Source organism: Rattus norvegicus, chromosome 3 (assembly GCF_036323735.1).
Source record: "Rattus norvegicus strain BN/NHsdMcwi chromosome 3, GRCr8, whole genome shotgun sequence".
Classification (NCBI taxonomy): Eukaryota; Metazoa; Chordata; class Mammalia; order Rodentia; family Muridae; genus Rattus; species Rattus norvegicus.
Genome location: NC_086021.1, coordinates 32,620,631 through 32,637,702, shown reverse-complemented (window position 1 = coordinate 32,637,702; position 17,072 = coordinate 32,620,631). Strand labels below are relative to the sequence as shown.

At 48.8% G+C, this 17,072-nt stretch overlaps 1 protein-coding gene across 1 annotated transcript in view; it reads right to left on the bottom strand.

The window, feature by feature from the left end:
• Positions 1–2,256: 2,256 nt before the first annotated feature.
• Positions 2,257–17,072, bottom strand: part of Ddx31 (DEAD-box helicase 31) — a 64,722-nt gene continuing 49,906 nt past the window's right edge. Inside the window, 2 exon segments of the mRNA NM_001107824.2 lie at positions 2,257–2,822; positions 14,424–14,586. Coding sequence (NP_001101294.2) covers positions 2,669–2,822; positions 14,424–14,586 — 317 coding nt within the window. The 3' untranslated portion in view covers positions 2,257–2,668.

The window sequence follows — 17,072 nt, the reverse complement described above, 5'->3', positions numbered from 1 at the left end:
GGCTAAATTGGTTTCTCTTGTTCCTAACCCAGGGGCTGGGTGCCCTCATTCAAAACAGAAGAAAAAAAGACCATGAGAGACCCCCAGTGGACCAAACAATAAGGCAGGTCCTGAAGCAAACTTTCCCTTCTAAATCTAGACTCCAAAGGGCAGGGGCAACAAAGTTTGAGGTTAGCTGACCCTCAGCTGTAAGACTTACGGAACCCTGGCTGCCTTTTCATCTTGGGGGTGGGGTTCGGGGTGGGGAGGCGGGGTGGTGCACTACCAATAACTTGGTTCTATATTTTCCTACTGGTCTAGCTGACTGAGAAAGTTTGATGGTCATGTAGGCAAACTGGAAAGGCCTGGTGATGGGTTTTTCAATCCTGAAAGCTTGTCACTGGAAAGACCTGAAGGTCCCATCTCTGGGAGTGGTGGTTGTGGTTTAATGGCTTCTGCTGGCTGTGTGAAATGCTGGACCCAACCAGTGGCAGCTTAGAGTCACCTGCACTGAGAGGTGCACTCTCTTCTTCTCCTTTGTGCCAGGAGGAGAAATCAGAGCAGCCCTCGGGGCTACCATACATTTCCTTGGCTGGGCCATGCTTGGCCCTGGCTTCTGTGGGAGTGGAGGAGATCCATCGAGTCACTGAAGACAGCTGCGTACCAAGGGCTCTCTGCCCTCCAGGAATGGCTCTTCACAAAGGACAGCAGCTGGACTACAAAGGGAGACGCTTTGGGTCCCAAACAAGTACTCTACAGCCCTCCCTTTGCTGTCTGAATCTTCTGAGACTTTAATATGGCAACCAGACTGACGTCAGAGATACACTAAGTCTGGGACCTTAGAAAAAGGTATGATTAAAAATATACACAAAGGGCTGGAGATGGTTCAGCAGTAAAGAGCACTGTTTGCGCTTCAGAGGACCTGGATTCAAAATCCAGCACCCACACGGCAGTTCACAACTGTCTGTAACTTCAGCTCCACATGATCTGACACCCCCAGGGACTCAAACACAGGCAAAACACCAACACACACACACACACACACACACACACACACACACACACACACACACACACACTGTATAGTAGAATGGGCTAACATACTGTGTCCAGTGGATACCTGGAATGTGCAACTTATCACGATCCATGAGATACTCCCTTTAACCCTTAATCTGTCAAGTCTCCATCACCTTATCGACTGGGTGCCGTGTTCACTAAGCAGCAGGTCCATCCAGCATCTGACAAGACACCCTTGCTAAATTAGAAACTCCATGTGTCAATTCCCACTTTGGGTGCGGTCACTTCAGAAACGTCCAGCACACCTCACAGCCCTGAGCGGAGGAGCTGTTAGACGTTGCGGGGAGGCAGACTCAGGTTTTTACATGTCCATCCCTGTTTACAGGCACTAATCCTGTTTCCTCACAGCTCGGTCAATCTTCATAGTTTGATCCCTTGTTTCCCATCAGAAGCATGTACGTCATTACAAATCCAAAGAAAGGTGGCCGATTTGTGCAGTCAGCCCACACCTGCTGCAGCTTCACATTCTCCTTCTGAATCTCACCAACAGGCTTTCCCGATTCTGTGACTGCCAACCCTGGCACCGCCATGATCCCCATCCATAGCATTTTTTTTCCTAGTGTGGGTGTTCCCCGACCTTCCTCCTCTCCCTGCCACAGTGTCCACCCTGCCAGCTCTCAGGAGGAGCAGAGTGGTACCACAGCACTTGCCCTAGGGCTGGCTTCAGAGGGCCTGGGTGGGCTGGGCACACAGTAACCCAGAGGAAAGCAGACACAGAATGGTGTCTGAATAGAGCATGCTGAGCTTTAACCCTTTGTCTCCTGAGTCCTCTGTAGTGCCCAAATCTTACATTTATTGAGAAATCAATACGCTCCAGGGATCCTCTTTCAAACCTCCCAGAAACACAATGGTGTGTGGGTTCTGGGTCTAGGTCACACACAAAGACCTCAGACACTGAAGAGCAGTGAGGCTTCCCCAGGGTAAAAGGCAAGATCGGGTGCTGGTGCCTTTTGATTTCAAAGGCAAGTAATAAAAAGGCACCAGTAAATCAATTAGCCCAGAGAAAAGAGAGTCCTCTGTGGACATGAAGGGAGGCAACACGCATGGTGCTGTGCTGCGCTTACAGCGTTGACAGAGGCGCTGCTCCAACACAGCCAGGCTTTTGACCTAAAGTAAAAGCCCTCGGCCCTTCCTAACAGAACATGTGGACTAAGAAAATAACTATTCAATAATTATTTTATCCTTCTGTACAAAGTTCAATTCCTGTTTTTAACATCTTTTATCTTACAGCACTCATGCAATACACATGTGGCTGCTTAATCTGGCAAGCTTGCCAGGAGCTACACTCCTCCAGGCTGACACACAGGATGCTTGCTGTCCATGAGTGCAATCTCACAGGGCCTGGCCAAAGGTGGGTATCTGTTTAGCACTGGCCCCGGCCTACTTGGTCTCATCAGGGCTCCTCCTCCAACAGGTGAGGGTCTGTGCTCTTGTGAGTCTGTATTCAGGGAGAGGTGCCAGTCATTTTTCAGAATCTTCACTAATAACAGGACATCAATCTAAAGCTGAGAGGCCATGTTGGATCCACCCTGACCTGGTCCTGTAGAAATTAAAACACAACCCAGAGAAGCTTGCTGGCTGGCAGCAGCTTCTGGATGCAAAAGCAGCTTCATTATCTCCGTAGCCCAGGCTTGCTGGGTGCCACCCGAAGGCCTTGCTTTCTGCCCTTCGTGCCATTGCCCTCCAGCCCACTGGAGTGTTCCGAGTGCAGGACTTCAGCAGGCACAAGGTGGTGCTTCCTCTGGGTCTTCCTCCGAGGGTCAGGCCTAAGGAACAGTAACAGCAGGGGAAACTTTAGTGTTTTCTTTCCCATTGGGAGAGAGGCTGACAGCAGCTGGTTGTGAGCCCAGGAGGCTGGCATTTTTGTATTAGCAGAAGAGCAGCCTCTTCAGTAGCACTTGTTTTGATAGTCTATGCACCGGAAGATTAGATACGGTACTGACAGATTTTCATAATGGTGGCAAAATATCATGGCATTTTTAAAAGTGAGGCTTTGTTCTGAGTTGTTTTCATGGGGGAAGAAAAGAAGAAACCTATACTCACTTCTGACGGCAAAGGAGGTGTATGAGACAGCAGTTTGCCCATGGGTGGGGAAGCCCACAGAAACCTGGGAGTACAAAGCAGTTCAGCTGTGAAGCATCCATGTGCAGGTCCTGGGATGAACCCTTGAGGGCAGACTATAGGCACAGTACCTTGCTAGGCCAGCTTCCAAGCTGGGTATGTACACAGATGCTCCAACACTCACTAAGTGCAGAAGACACCCTGATCCCATAGAACCCAAGCCCAAGGGCATCTAAACGCAACCACTACATAAACCTTGGGCTACAAGGTCATCCCTGTCCTGACCCACAAGATGCCAAAGCCTGCCATCAGGTTCAGTCCTACCACCTGATCAGAAGAGAGAAATTGTAGAAATGCAATCACACACGGAGAGGTGAGAATGCACGGAAGAATAAAACGAATGAACTCAGAGGCAGTGAGAGTCCATGCTGGCCATCTGGAAAGTCTTTCAGCACTCACATGGCAGCAACCCAGGGAAACTCAGTGTAAGGAGCTCAAGAAAGGCCACTTGCTGCTCTCTGACCTGACAGCATGTTCCGTGCTGTGGTGGTCAGAAACCCTGTACTCAAAATAAACAGTCCTTTAAAGTCCAAGAATTAGACACAGCCAGCACTGTGCTATTAACCTGATTAGAAAGGTTTGAAGAATCCCATAATAATAATAATCTTATCCAGAGTACAGGGTTGCAGTTGTAAGAAGCTGATTTTTCTTGCAACAGAGAAAGTCAGTCTTTGCTAGGGAAAAAGATTTGAGGAAAGGGTGTGTTAGCAATGACACTTAGGACTTTATTTATTCAGTAGATGTGCTGAGGCAAGTTCAGACCACTAGCATCATACATCCCTGCACCCATGTTATCCCTGTTTTACAGGGGTCTATGCATTGTGCCCCCACGCTGACCCTGGCCTTCCTTCTCCTCACAGGGAGAGCATGTGCTCTAAGGCTGCCTGCCGTCTGAGCTTCCAGGCCTGTGCAGATGGTTGTTGGAAGCGCTGCCTTGCTCCATCGCAAAGGCTGCAAGTTCCTGTACATGGAGTTTATTTTTAGTCAGGTTACGTGACAGAACGAAAGGTTCTGACAGGAAGGGATGCCTTTTCTTCCCTCTTGTTTGAAGTAGGTACTCACAATGTGTATAATTTTAAATTTAACAACCTGAGTAAGCTTCAAGATATGCAAAATTTCTCTCAAAATACTCTGCCAAGCAAAAGCACTTGCTTCTGCCATCACTGGAGACAATAGTAAACAAACTCTTACCTGGTGACTGATCCTTGAACTGCCTACAGAGCAAGGCAGCCTGTGGGAAGTGGCCCAGAGCATCAAACCCATGCCTTAGCTGCCAGTGACAGCACACCCCATAGGCCCCTTCCAGGGTGCCAGCGTACATCTGATCTCAGGCAGGGAGCAGGGTGGGACAGAGATGGGTGAGCTCTGGGGCAGCGGATGTTTAGCAGGCACAAGCTGTCCTGCTCACCTTCATGAATCACCGTCACCCTTCCTAGCATCTCACACAAACCCAGTGGCCCACTCATGCAGCAAACAAGCAGGTACCTATACATTCCAACTCAGGCTATTAGATGGGCAACCCTGCAGGGCCTCACTGATGTCACAAAAGCCATGCCAACAGGATGCACTTCTCCCATGGCCAACTCCCAGTTTTCTCCTTTGTTCTTAGGCCCATAGCTGAGAAAGTGCAGTACAGATGGGAAGGTGAACCCTCGAAACCCAAAGCGCGCATCCGGCATTCACGCCTTCTGACAAGCTGCCGTTGTCTCTCAGCTCCTGCCAACTTTCTAGCCCTCCAAATACCTGGCTGGACTCAGCCTTTCTGACTCAGGCTTCCTGAGCATCCACTGTGGTTACCAAGCAACAGATCAGTTTATCTAACTGCAGGGAACTCTCTCACAGTGAAGGCTGAAGACCCTGTTCTCTAGGCTAGATTATTCAGCAGAGCAGGCAGGTGCTGCTACTTAAACTGCCAGCAGAGCAGTCAGCCTGACCAGTGATCGTCCCCACTGCCACCAAGGTCCCCGAGGGAAGTAGTGCACGCAGCTCTTGACTTTATCTGCAAGTTCAACAGGCACTGCCTGGGCAAAACGCAACTTAACCCAGGACTCTGCTCAGAGCATTCTTTTACAGGACATAATTTATTATATCCATCCACCCATCCATCCATCTGTCCATGCGTCCATCCATCCACCCATCTGTCCACCCATCCATGCATCTATCCGTCCATACATCCATCCATGCATGCATGCATCCATCCAATCCATCCATCCATCCATCCGTCCATCCATCTACCCATCTGTCCGTCCATCCATCCATCCATCCATCCATCCATCCATCCATCCATCCATCGTTTTTTCAAGACAATGTTTCTCTGTGTAGCCCTGGCTGTCCTGAAATATACTCTGTAGGACAGGCTCGTCTGAACTCAGATCCACCTGCCTCTGCCTCCCAAGTGCTGGGATGAAGTGCATGCTACCATGCCCAGCTCATGACAGGAAAAGATCCACTTTAAATCACTATTTCTTCTTTTTATTTTGAAAAACAGCTTTAGGGTCACAGCACAGCAAAGCCTTTAGGATTTTTTTTTTTTTTTTTTTAAAGACAGGGTTTTCTTTGTGTGACAAAACCCTGGCTGTCCTGGACTCTTTGTAGACCAGGCTGGCCTCAAACTCAAGAGATTGCCTGCTTCTGCCTTCTGAGAGCTTTGATTAAAGGTGTGTACCAGTATACCAGCCTTGTTTTAAGATTTTAAAACCACTCAAGCATATCTTCTTGATGACTACTGCTTCAACTTCATCTTGCTTTCATATTGCCTTAAGACACAAATGCAACCATTTCTTTCCAAGTGTCACCCATAATACTAAACAGTAAGTCCAACCTCGGACTGTGAGTTTCTGTGTAACTTCTGGCTTTTAGTTATAAAATGGGCATGTGCTCTTTCAATAATGATGGATAAAAATCAGTATATTTGGTTTACAGGAAACAGGTGTAATTTGTTCTATTTGGATTTTCTATTTTTTGAAAACTTCACTGCTTTTTGGCCTCACAGTTACTTGATTTCCCAAGCCCTCTTCTGTTGCAGTGTAATTAAGATGCCCGAGGACCAAGTCTTCCTTTCTAGTCTTTCCTGCTTTCTAATCTGGGAAACTGAGTGTATGTATACAATCCAGAAGGCAGGAATGACCTCAGGCTGACTACAAGTTTCTCCACTGTGACTATCACCAGGTTCTCTTGGCGCGAGCGAGAGCCAGCCCTCCCCTAGTATAGCATGGAACTCAGGTGAAGCAGCAGCCAGCATGGGAGGATCAGCTGGCCTCCTGAAGGGGAGCATGCCCTTTAACACCCAGCTCGCTAAGTCATGAGTGGAAAGGGAAGGAAGGCATCAGCCAGGCCCAGCTTTTAGTTGGATGGGCAAAGACCTTAGCTGGCAACCCAACCACTGAAGGTTTTATCCTGACTCTCAGGATCCAACTAAGTCTACGTTCTGTGTCTCCATGGACCCCACTGCAGACAGAAGTCAGGCCTAAGCAACGTGTGCTGCTTTTGTCCACTAAGGCAGGCTAGTTATCTGAGAAGAGGAAACCTCACGCAATTGAGAAAAACCTGCACCAGGCTGGCCTGTGGGCACGACTGTGTGAGTATTTCTTGATTAATGATTGATGTGTGAGGGCCCAGTCCACTGTGGGCAATGCTGCTTCAGGCAGGTGGCCCTGCATAGTATGAGAAAGCAGGCCGAGCAAGCCATGAGAAGCAAATCAGGATTACTCTATAGTTTCTGCTTCACTTCTGGACTCTAGGTACCTGCCCTGACATCCCTTAGGAATGGACGCTATACTGTAGGCTGAAACAAACCCTTTCCCCTCCCAGTTGCTTTAGATCATGGTGCTTATCACAGTTAATAGAAATGTAACCGGGACACCTAAACATTCAGCTTCTATCAAAAACCAGGGCTACTGAAGACTGGAACAGTCCTTAGCTAAAAGCAGACCAATGTTGGGAACGTGAAGTGTGCCAACTGGCAAAAGCCTGCAGAAGCTAGGGCTCATGTACTATGTGGGAGTGCAGAGGCCCTGTCAGGTGACTCAGGAAGTGCTGAACTAGAGTCCTCAAGTGGGAGGAACCCTGAGCTTTCTTAGCCCAGGAGACCAAAACTCTGAGGAGACTTCTCAGCCCTTAGGCATGGACCTCAAACGTCAGGTGGCCATGTTGGGGGATAGGGAAAAGAACAGAATCTGCTGGCAGTGGTTTGAACCCCAACTCAGACACTCATCAAGCTGATGACTTGAAGTCAGCAGCAAGTTCAGAAAAGGGCTGAGCAGAGAGGATGAACAGCAGAAGCATGAGAGACTTTTGGTGTTATTTCAGAGCTCCATACAAATAGTATTATTGTTAAGGTGGGTAAGTAGTGGGTAGTCCTGGAAAACAAACACATTGACCAGCTTAAGAGCAGAGCCTTGGGCCCAATCCGAAGGCTCAGCCCTCTGGCCCTCCTATCTAACCCTTCTGTCTGTGACCTGGGTGCATTTATTACATTACAGAGGGAGGGCAGCACAATGCTCTACTGGACCCAAAGGACAGGCTCAGAAGGTGACCTTCAAGATGGACATACATGAGGCCCTTACTGGAGAGTAAGGGGAAAGGAGCTCCTGAGTGCAGTCACCCGGCTGTTAGCCAGGTCTGATCTGGACTTGGAAGGCTCTGGAGAGACCCACCCTGCTGACAGCGGTGGGGCTTCAGGCAGCCTCATCTGTAGACACAGGAGGATGAAAATAGGTCCTCTGAGGATGGGGCCAGGCCCTGGTGGTGGACATCAAGTCACAGTTCCTATAGACATCGTGAGCTGCACTACTGCAAGTGCCCACCTGGGCACCTGTGCTGGGCAGTGTCTCCTGTACGTGTGAACGGTTTCCATGAAGCAGATGAGTGTTATTAGTAGGGATAATATGGGACAGATGGAATAAAGGGGGAGGTAAGGGCTGCCATCTATCTGTGGCCTCTTGTGGACCAAGGACTGGTTGATTGCTGTCACCAACACCTTGCTGCTGTATGCAAATGGTGCACACACAACATCCAAGTGAGTGAGTCTCACAGGGAACAACTGGTGGGAACTGTGGCCTATTTTGGGGAACTCTAATCTAATGATATGCTGGGGCCACCATCCCTGAAAGTGGCATCTGAGACACAGGCTTACTGTGGCACAGGCTATACTGTTCATCAGAAGAGTGTTAGAGATGACGGCCAGGCCATGGTAGATCAGAAAGAGGCCACAGGAAGAAGAGAGCCTTTCCAGAGCACTCCTGGCTTCACCCTGCACTGCAGGCCAAGCATTCATGGTTTCCTCTGACACCAGCTGATGATCTGCTGCTGCCTTTCCCACTTGACAGTTAGGCTGTCACAAAGTGCTAGGGGTTAGGACTATTCAGGAAGGGTCAACTCCAGAACCGGCTACCTCTGCTACCTCTGCACACACAGAAACTGACACCACTTCAGAGCCAGACTTTACTCATGAGTATCTCGTTACAGGCCTATTGCTGGCTACCCCATAAGCAGAGCGGTAAAGCTCACCTGCTCTACATACAACCTTGTCTCTTTCTCTAAGTCCATTTCTTTGGTTACACAAAGAATAATCTCACATTAAAAAAAAAATCTCCTTGGACTGGAAAAATGGCTTCCTGGGTAAAGGTGCTTGCTGTGCAAGCCTGCTGACCTGAATCCAGTCAGCACCCTGAACCCACGAACAGTAGTGGGAGGAAAGAACCAATGGTGCAGACACACACAGAGGGGAGAAGGGAGGGAGTAGAGTACAGTCCCTAACAGGGCTACATGCTTGCTACTTAGCTCGAGAAGACTCTAAGAACAGACATCACTCTTGCCGGGAATGGGTCTCCACAGGATAAGTCATACAAGAGAATCAGCTTGGCATAGAGCAGGAGTCCTGAGGAGTCCTGCTGCACGCTGCCTCATCTGGTGTGGCCAGCTTTTGAGACCAGTCACAGCTTCCAATCCCAGTGCTGGGATGACTCTAGCAACAAACATCACCATCTCCAGTCTTCCCAGGAGAGGCTGGCTGGGTTCCTGCTCTTTGTTGTCAGCCTGACTGTGTGACAGAAAGCATACCCTATGGCTCCTGCGGTCTGCAGGTGACTCAGGTGTGGAGGAAGCTCAAGGTCACTGTGAATTCCCCCTAATCGCCTCATTAGCTGGGTGCGGATGAGGGTGTGTTTTTTCCACAAGGAGGCAGAAAGCTGGTAATTGCACAGTGTCACATAGAAAAAAAAAACAGTGATAGGAACAAGAAGGGCAGATGTAAAGGTTGCATGTGCAGAGCTGTAATTACCCCAGAGTCTAGGGCAGCAGGGCAGAGAGAGGAGGGCCCACGTGGCCAGTCCACTTGGACGGGCTTATGACAGGTAGGCCCATGCCCTGTGCTGTTAGTATTCTCCACCCAGAAGAGCCCACTCACTCACTCAGCCACCTTCTTGATGGACGAGCACCCAGCCTGCACCTGCACATTTACTCCACTGTCTGGCCAAGGGCCTGCTGCATAGCTCTTCTGCCCTTCCTCTGTGGCAGACTCTACTGGCACCTGCCCGTCACACTGTTAATGACATCCTTTTTAGTCCCCAGGTCAAGTCTGTTGTCATCTCTCTGTTGCTCTCTGAGTGAACTGTGGTCTCTGGGATGGGGCCTGGGCACTTGGTGTTTCATGGTGCTCCCCAGCAGACTTTGTTCTGTCCACACTCTCCCTGGGAGGCCAAGGAGACAAGTTGATCTTCCTAGGGGACTAGTTGCAATCTGGGGGTAGTCTAGCCCCACTCTTCTCCACACAGAAGGGTGGCCACCTAGGACACAGAGCTTTGAAAGATGAGGGCTCCTCCATGTAGGATTGGCCATCTTCACAGTTCACTGAATAGTAACTGGGTTCACCTCCCTTCACAGTAGAACGACTCCTTTTCCCTCAGAGTTCCAGAAGGATTCCACCCATCTAAGTCACAGTGTTTCCTTTGTACCTACTATGCGCCAGGAGTGAGTTGCAGGCACAGTGAACAAAGACTAACAGAGTTTCTCCTGAGGGGCCTCAGACAAATCCCACCCTAGAACCAACTGTGCCACTGTGTCAGAACAAGTGAGGACATCTGCCTGCCCAGGCAACTCTGAGAGGAGAAGGGTGAGGGCCCATGCCAGGCCCAGGTCTTGAAAGTGACAGCAGGATGTCACCCAAGACTCTACGTCAGGGTTGCATAGATTAGGAAGGGAGTGGGAGCTGTCTGCACAGCAGTGACCACAGGAGGCATGGAAAGACCAGGACCTCAGAAGTCAGCAGCTGAGAGTACTCAAGAGTTTTAAACCCAAGAGTTTTAGAAGTCTAGGGAAGAGATGGAGTCAAGTAGGCCTAAGGGACCAAGGTTGTTACGTGCTGCAAGATGGACCAAGAGAGCACCAACTCAGGTGCAGGAGGCAGGCATGGAGAAATCCTCAAGCTTCCAAGTGGCTGTGCCCAGCCTCTCATCTCACATTTGGCCAGTCTGTTGTTTGCAGAATAACTGGCTCAAAGAAATTGAGAAAAAATTCACAATGGGCAAGATTCCAGGTTTCCCTTCAGCTAATTAAGTGATATTAGGGAGGTTGTAAATGCCACGTAAAAATTGGCAGGCAAGCTGCTCCTAATGATGAGGATACTGCTTCACAGGGTGACACAGCTGCAGCTTCTTAGTGCTCATCTTCAGGGAACCTGATTCTGCTTTCAAGGTTGCTCCAGAGTGCTGGAAGGTTGCAGCTGCTTCCAGACATTCTCTGGTCCTTAGCCCCAGCAATACTTGGCTACTGGAGGCCAGCAGAAAGGACCAGACCAGTCACAAGGCCATCACCACAATGGCAAACTGCTTGTGTCTTACAAGACACTGAAGCAATGTTTCGTATTCAGCATCTGGTTTGTCTCCACAATGATGGATAACATGGTGCCCAAGAATCTTCCTTCAAGAGGCAAGAGAGCTGAGACATAGTTCTTGGCGTGTGCCTAAAGGTGCACACAGCATTCAAGTAACTTAGCCTACCCGTCGTGTGACACTTTAATAGACTTAGGAAGCAAGGGGAAGGCAAGGGAGACAGCTAATGGGGAACAAACAGAACCAACAGCAAGAGCTAAGCAGTCACATGGGTGAGCCCTTCCTATCTGTTTACAGTGCCACAGCACAGTGACGGCTGTTAACAGGGAATGTGCCCCAAGCCAGTGAACTTCAGTGATAAGGCTTCGGTGCTGATTCAGGGAGGGTCAAGGCTGTCTGCAAGTAACTGACTGCCATGTGTGATTTCCATAAAGATGTTTACTATTTTGAGACATGAAAGACTTGTGGGGCTTTAGAAGTGTGGAGGTTAAGAAATGCTGTGCTGTGCTGGCCAGGTAGAGCCAGCTCTCAGCATGTTCTCCCTGACTAAGCACAGCCACATCTAGGAGGAGGCTTTAGAATGCTTGTCTGGTAGGCAAAATGGGAGCTAGTAACGCTCTGACAAGGATGAATTGAGAGAACATACAAGTCAAATAAAATGATTTAAAACAGTTAACTGAGACTGCCATTCCTCTAATTAATTTTAAAGGAGATGAGTTGAGAACAGAACCAAGAGTTGGATTCTGATGACACTGTGGCTGATGACCACACTGGAGATGTCAGCAGAAGCTGAGAGAACTGTCTTGGGAAAGTGGGCTTGGTGTAGGGAATAATTCACACAAGATGGGGACTTAGAAACTGCAGTCACATTTCCACACTATCAGTGGCATCAGTCTTGTTATTTTGGAACCGCTTCCCACTGAGTGAAAAGGAATTATGGCCCTCACAGAGCATGTCCCTGGACTCGCTTTACTCATTCATGCCTACACAGACACCTTGGCCAACAGTCCAACCGACCCTGTGCAGCAGACAGGCTCCGCCCCCAGGTCTCTAGGAAAGATGGCAATTTTAGAGGACTAGGTTACCACTTTTGCTTCCTGGGAACTGCTGTTTTTGTGATGAATGTTGCTGAGGGGCCATTCAATATTTTACCAGCAGCATCTGTGTAGATGTTTGGGGTGGGGGCTGTTGACAGGTTTGTGTGTAGGTGCCAAGAAAGGTTTTGTGACTCTGACTGTACTCCTATGTGTAGAGAGATGTTTACTGTTCCTTTTCAGAACTGAAGCTGAGGGTCGGGAGGCTGACAGAGACCTGACTGTTAGGATCTCATTTAGAGATGTTACTTATTTTCTTGCTCTGAGAAGTGGATGTGTGAAGAAAGAGGCCATGTACACGGAAGACAAAACCCCTTTGCCCGCCCTTGGCTTGCACCTGACAAGCACGAAGTTTCCCACCTGAAGTCGACAGGCTTGCATCTGGCTGGACTTTGCTAGCAGACATCATGGGTTTGAGCACAGCAGGAACCAGAACTGGGAAGCAGAGCACTGAGAACTTAGTGCCACCACTGTACTCTTCTGCACGGGACAGAAGGACCCTGTTCTCTTTCCTGACAGGCAGATTTCAGGGAAGACCTTCAGCTCAGAACAATAATCATGGCGACAGCAGGCCTAACTCTTTGTACCTTGTGAGGTTTAATGGACTTTTCTTTGCAGCCCTCAAAAAAAAAAAAAAAAAAAAAAAAAAAAAAAAAGCAGCAACTGGCATTTGCTTGAGTCCTGACCAAGAAGTGTGGACAATCTGTCAGGTTCTCCCTGCCACTCACCCTGGCCACAATTATACAGTGCATGTGCAGATTAGCTGCAAAGCCACTTCTTTTCCAGGAGTGACAACACTTTCCCAAATACAAAAAGGTAGCTACAGTCTCCTCAGTGCCCGTCTGTGTTAGAAAGCCAGGGGAGGGATACGTGGTGAGAAACACCTTCAAAATAAGGACACAGCAGAAAAGGGCTGTTCCACATGGTGACAGGGTAAGAACAGAGTGGCATAGGCACTCAGAGTAATCCTGTGACACACTGCTGTCACTCACTGCCTGGCTCCCTGCTGCGCCAGCCCGACATCAAAGGCTGCCCCATACCATCGTACATGCTCTTTAGCAGCTAATCAGCCCATTCTTTCCCGAATAAAGCCCAGTTCAATCAGCTGCTCACAGGGGTATAGTGGTCTTGATGCCCATCTGCTGGCTAGGGTCAGCTGAGACATGGGGTGGTGATTGCTCTCAACCCAGTGGCCTCTCATGGTAATGTCAATGCTGCCACTTAAGTCATCTGCTTCCCAGGACCCCGTCAGAACGGAGCTGGAAGTGAAGTCTGAGGCCCCTGACTCTAAAACCCTACACTGGGCAGCCCCCTTCCCTCTGAAGCTAGGTGCTGACTGGGCTGGTGAGGCAGCAAGTGCTTCCTGGTAAAGGGAACACCAGCACAAGTATGCCTAAGCTCCACACATGGTTACTGGAGGTCGATGGCAGCACCTGGAACTAGTACGCAGAAAAAAGGCACACAGCATAGTAAGTACCCGAGCAGTCAAGGAATTTACACCAAAACCTGGGCAAGGGAGGCAAAGTTTCTATACTCCAACACTCACAGTGTCCCTCCCACACAGGTCACCAAAAAAATGCCCCTCCCCCAACCCCTACAGAGCCCCCAGAGGGGCTTCCAGCGCTCAGACTATGGTAGGAGGCTGAGCCGGCTGTTGGAAGACCACCACTCCTGAAGGAGAGAAAACAGACAATGCAGACATACAGACAGCTTGCTGAACAATCATTAGCTTAGGTCAGTACTGTGGGACTGGGCTCAAGGACAAGCCAAGTTCTCCACTCCGGGGACTCAGGATAACTGAACTCAAAGGTCAGTTTTGTTTACACTGACATTCCTTTCACAAAGATTCCTTGGACGAAGCAATCCTGCACCTACATGTGCACTTTGTGGTGGAAAGGGCAAGGGTCTGTGCAAAACTAAGCACCAGAGCTAATGATATAGAATACACAAGAAGCCTCCCAAGTCCCTGGGTTCGGTCCCCAGCTCCGAAAAAAGGAAAAAAAAAAAAAGCCTCCCAAGTTATTCTAGTGGGGCATGAAGACAACAGACCCATCTTCCTGTTCAGTAAATCCCCACTGTGTTTGTGTCCAACTGATTAGGGATGATTTTTCCTCATGGTCCAAGTGCTTCTGTACTGAAGACAGGCAGACACTAGTGGTGTATCTCTCTCTCTCTCTCTCTCTCTCTCTCTCTCTCTCTCTCTCACACACACACACACACACACACACACACACACACACACACACACTCTCCCCCCCCCCCCCACGTGAGCTCACCTGCTAATGTAAACAGAAACTTGCACATGGTCTAATACCCATCTCACCTTTTAAAGCTTGCCTTTCTCACAGCAGAGACACCGAGGTTTCTAGGAGCATCTCTTAGTCCGAAACTCTTAGCCACATGGCCAAGGTGTAGGGACCGGACATGGAAGATAGACTTCAGCTCCTTGGGGTAGGTGGCATAGGCTCGGATGAAGGACTGCAGGGCTAGAAGAAAGGGGGAGGAGGAGGTCAGGACAGGGGTTCTGAAGTCCCAAAGCTACCTCATCCCTATCTTACCCTACTTATCTTGCCAAGAAAGAACAGAACCAGGACAATTACAACACAGGCACACTTGTATTTTAAAGTCTCTAAAAGGCCTAGGGAGATGCTCAGTGGTTAAGAGGACTTACTGCTCTTGCAGAAAACCTGAATTTGGATACCTACATTGGGCAGCTCTGCAGGGATCTGATGCCTCCCTAGGCGACTGTACTCACCTATGTATATGACTGCATAGATATACATGCATACATATAATGAAAATAATAAAAATAAAGTCTGGAAAAAAAGTCACTAAACAAAAATTATAGCCAAAATTATCACTTAAATAAATCCTATAAAATTTCCTTTGCTTTATGAAGAGCTGTCAAGAATCCAACAGAACAGGACTTCTCTTTTGTCACATACAGTTTCAAGGCCTACCACAGAGCCTGGCATGTCACATGCACTTGATACCTGTTTGGTACATATAGTAAAATGAAAGAAGAAACCAAGTGATCGACACTTCTTATGAAAATGAGAAACTCTTAGATACTTATATTAGGGGAAAATCAGTTACTTTGAACAATCAATGCTCACAGCATGCCAAGGAGAAAGGAAATTATAAAAACTAAAATAGTGCAGATGGCAGTTGACCTGGGTGCCTGCCACCAGCCTGGAGAGCCCAGTTGCAAAGCTGCAGTCCTACTGTAAAGCCAGGAGCAATCGATTCCTTGTTCTAGACCCCAGTGCAGATACAGAGGATCTGGGCTTTTTCCCTGGGTGCTGGAGCTTTGGCCAGGCCTCAGTACTTTAACCTGACATCCTCCTTGAGGACACTCTCCTGCATCTGTTTCCTCCTGGAATAGCCCACAAGCTCCCCTCTTCCCAGCAGGGAGATGATCCGCACTGAGCCCTGCCCACCACTGTTCTTTTGCTTTTACACCAGCTCCTCTACCAGGAGGGACAGAACCAGCCCTGTACCACTGACAAAAGAGGCACCAAGCACCAGCCTCCCTCAGCTAGGTGGTTGAGCCACTGGACTGGCAAGTTTGCCCACAGCTTAAGTGTAATATCCCAGCAGTACCTGGAGATTGCCGTTTATGAACAGTAATAAAAAGTGTCATTTTAGCAGATCATCTCCTGGAAGGATCCTGGGAATCCATCAAAGCTCTATTTACTGAGCAAAGTGAACTCCTTTTCCCAATCGATGGAAACAATAAGCACAGCGACTCCTCTGCACCTCTCTTTTTTTTTTTTTTTTTTTTTTTTTTTTTTTTGGTTCTTTTTTTTCGGAGCTGGGGACCGAACCCAGGGCCTTGTGCTTCCTAGGTAAGCGCTCTACCACTGAGCTAAATCCCCAGCCCCCTCTGCACCTCTCTTAAATCTGTGTTCCCTTCTCTTCCAATAACCAGGGACCAGCTTTTCCAAAGAGCAGCTTTAACGCTTCAAATCGTCTGCCCCACCCACGGCTACTCACATTCTCAGAAAGGAACTCACTGGCACTGCAGTGACCACCAAGACCTGACTTCCCTTTTTTCCTCAGTTCTAACACTGTTCTAAATCCAAGCTGATTCAAGAGTCTGGGTCACCCCAAGGCAGCTTCTATGTCACTTCCTGCCACTTTTCCACATAAGAAGCTGAGCCCCAAGGTCACTGCTTGGCTCACAACCATCCTCTCCTCCACAGAACGCACTTCCCTGAAGCAAGCAAGTAGACAGATGTCTGTCCCAAGAGTGGTAAGGACCCAGCTTTACGGGGATGACCAGTTGCTGAGCAGTGGCAAATGGCAGGGAATCTTTAAGTCCTAGACATCAGCCCAGGCAGCATTTTACATTGCATATTTTAACCAAACCTTCATGTCCTCTAGGCTCTAGTGTCACTGGGGACAGCAGCAGCAGTGTCCTTGCCCACTTGCATGGACTTCCATGTTTGGCTAACTCTGAGACAGCAGGGGCAGGAAGTGGTTCATGCTGGCAGTGTCTAGAATGTACAGAAGGAATATGGCTGTGAGGCCAGCACAGTACGAAGTGGAAACCTGAAGGAGATGTTTATTCAGGGTGACGGACGGAGCTACAGGCAATGGAATTTGAGCATTTGAGCTGCTGGCTCTTATTTCCAGGGAGCTATATGTAAGGTGCATGAATTAGAGGAATCTGTCTACAATAATCCACCCGGACACCCTGGTCTTTTTTTATTCATGGGCATCTGGATCAGGAATGGAGGTGTCATACAGCTGACTCCTAGGATAAGAAGTCAGAGGAATAATACTACAGCCTGAAGACAGTCCTCCGGCCCTGTATCATAAGCCCAGTCTGGTCCATGGCAAAGGCATACACATACCTATGCCAACAGCCATATTACCTAAAGGATGTGAGAAAAGAAATACCTTCTTGCAGTTCTCTTAAAGACAAAGGCCTCGGCAAGGTGCCTGGCCGATGCCATCCACTGAGGAG